Source organism: Lissotriton vulgaris, chromosome 1_1 (assembly GCF_964263255.1).
Source record: "Lissotriton vulgaris chromosome 1_1, aLisVul1.2, whole genome shotgun sequence".
Lineage (NCBI taxonomy): Eukaryota > Metazoa > Chordata > Amphibia > Caudata > Salamandridae > Lissotriton > Lissotriton vulgaris.
Genome location: NC_141685.1, coordinates 1,367,355,031 through 1,367,356,752, shown reverse-complemented (window position 1 = coordinate 1,367,356,752; position 1,722 = coordinate 1,367,355,031). Strand labels below are relative to the sequence as shown.

At 45.6% G+C, this 1,722-nt stretch overlaps 1 protein-coding gene across 1 annotated transcript; it reads left to right on the top strand.

Moving 5' to 3' along the window:
* The first annotated feature begins 487 nt into the window (after window positions 1-487).
* LOC147749197 (CMRF35-like molecule 7) lies at window positions 488-1,174 on the top strand. The gene has a single exon (XM_086929561.1). It carries the CDS (start codon window positions 488-490, stop codon window positions 1,172-1,174), a length of 687 nt encoding a protein of 228 aa, XP_086785687.1.
* Window positions 1,175-1,722: the final 548 nt, after the last annotated feature.

Below are 1,722 nucleotides of genomic sequence, written 5' to 3'. Positions count from 1 at the left end.
AGAAAGAAACTTCAAAACCTAATATTCATCAAAAGGAAAAACATTGTGGTATTACATTTGTCGCTGGTGTCGCAGGTGTCGCCAAGCAGCAATATATGTCAACCAGCGACAGACTCAAAATAGACCGCCATTTCCTCCAAGAGAAGGGGCTGCAGATGCACAGGATATCATGCCACTTGATGCGCCTTTGATCAGGGTTCCATAACGAATAATAGCTCTTCTTTAGAGTCAGCAGAGACACTGGACCATAGAGCGAAGTAGAAGGACACGAGGAGCTGCTGCAGACGATGAGACCTGGGACTGCGCTGGTCCATGAAGGTGCTTCACAGCAGATGCAAGTGTAGAACTGAAGGAACCTGGACAGGTGAAGTCTAAGATTGTCCTGAGCAGAGACCTCCAGCCCTGATCCACTGAAGAGAGAGTGTCAGAGAAGAGACTCAAGAGACTACAGAGGACTGGGTGTGCTCTGCTGAACCGAGGGTGCACAATGAGGACTCTTACAGTTTTGGCATTGATACTATGTTCTGGTGTCTTCGGAGCTGCAGGAAGCGATGCTGAAGAGGTGACAGATGTCTTGGGAGAATCCCTCACTGTGCACTGTCGATACACAGGGGAGTGTGTAAAGTACCTGCATTACTTGTGTAAAGGAGACTATTGGTTCTCCTGCTCCATAGTTGCACAAAGCACAGGATCTGAGAAGGCGGTGAAGAAGGGAAGGTTTAAAATCGAAGACAATCACAAAACTCGTATATTCACAGTGACCATCACAGGCCTCAAAGAGGAGGACACTGGGCTGTACTGGTGCGGGACAGGGAGGCGAGGTACTGATAACACCTACCAAGTTAAAGTGACTGTTTCCAAAACAGATCCTGAATTCGATCGAAAGGAAAAGGCATCAACCACAATAAGTGCTCTGCTAGTCACAGCTTCTGTCGCATCAGGTCTTCGAAGCTCTGCGCCTGGGGAGGTAAACACCATTGCTGTAGCCTCAGGTGCTACCCTCACTCCAATAACCTCTCATTCATCTTACCTGGTTCTCCAGTGGCAGGTGAAAGCAGCTCTGGTTGGTTTAATTCCATTTACAGGTGTAATCACTTGGATAATATCACGAAAGAGAAAGAAGACTCTGGGTGGAGAAGGCATCCAGAGTGATAATGAGATTTCATTTGGGTAAACTATTTTGGAAGACCTGCTCCATGGAACAGGGTGTAGTCCCATAGCTGTGGACCAGATCCCAACCCCTTCATACAATGACCAGACACGTTTAAGCTTCCACAGTCTATGAGCCCAGGTAAATGTTTAGAAACTTTAATGCAGAAGCCAAGACTCACAGCAATCCCAGCAAGATACATGAAGCCTACGAGCTGAAAACACTGCATACCCTCAAATGAGAACTGTAGAAGTGTGATATTATTAAACACCAAATCTACATTCTTTAGAATGTGAATTTTGGAAATTCTAAAAATAGTGGGTCCTCTAGCTCATACGGACATTCAAAAGAGTGTGGCATTCTACACATTCTGCTACCCACAACTGGTAAACAGAAAACACCTAATTCCTCTCTACAATACAAATCATTGCTTCCTTCGGCCATAACAAAGGTAAAGGCACCCGATGGTTCGAAGATAAATTGTTCCCTTCATGTTTCAAGTGGGGGTAGTAGGTTTAAAAGCCAATTGTCCTGTCAGAGTTATTGTACCTGGGACCTTTCCAGGCATCACT

Coding starts and splice junctions, on each gene's coding strand:
- LOC147749197 (XM_086929561.1), top strand. CDS start 488: ATGAGGACTCTTACAGTTTTGGCATTGATACTATGTTCTGGTGTCTTC.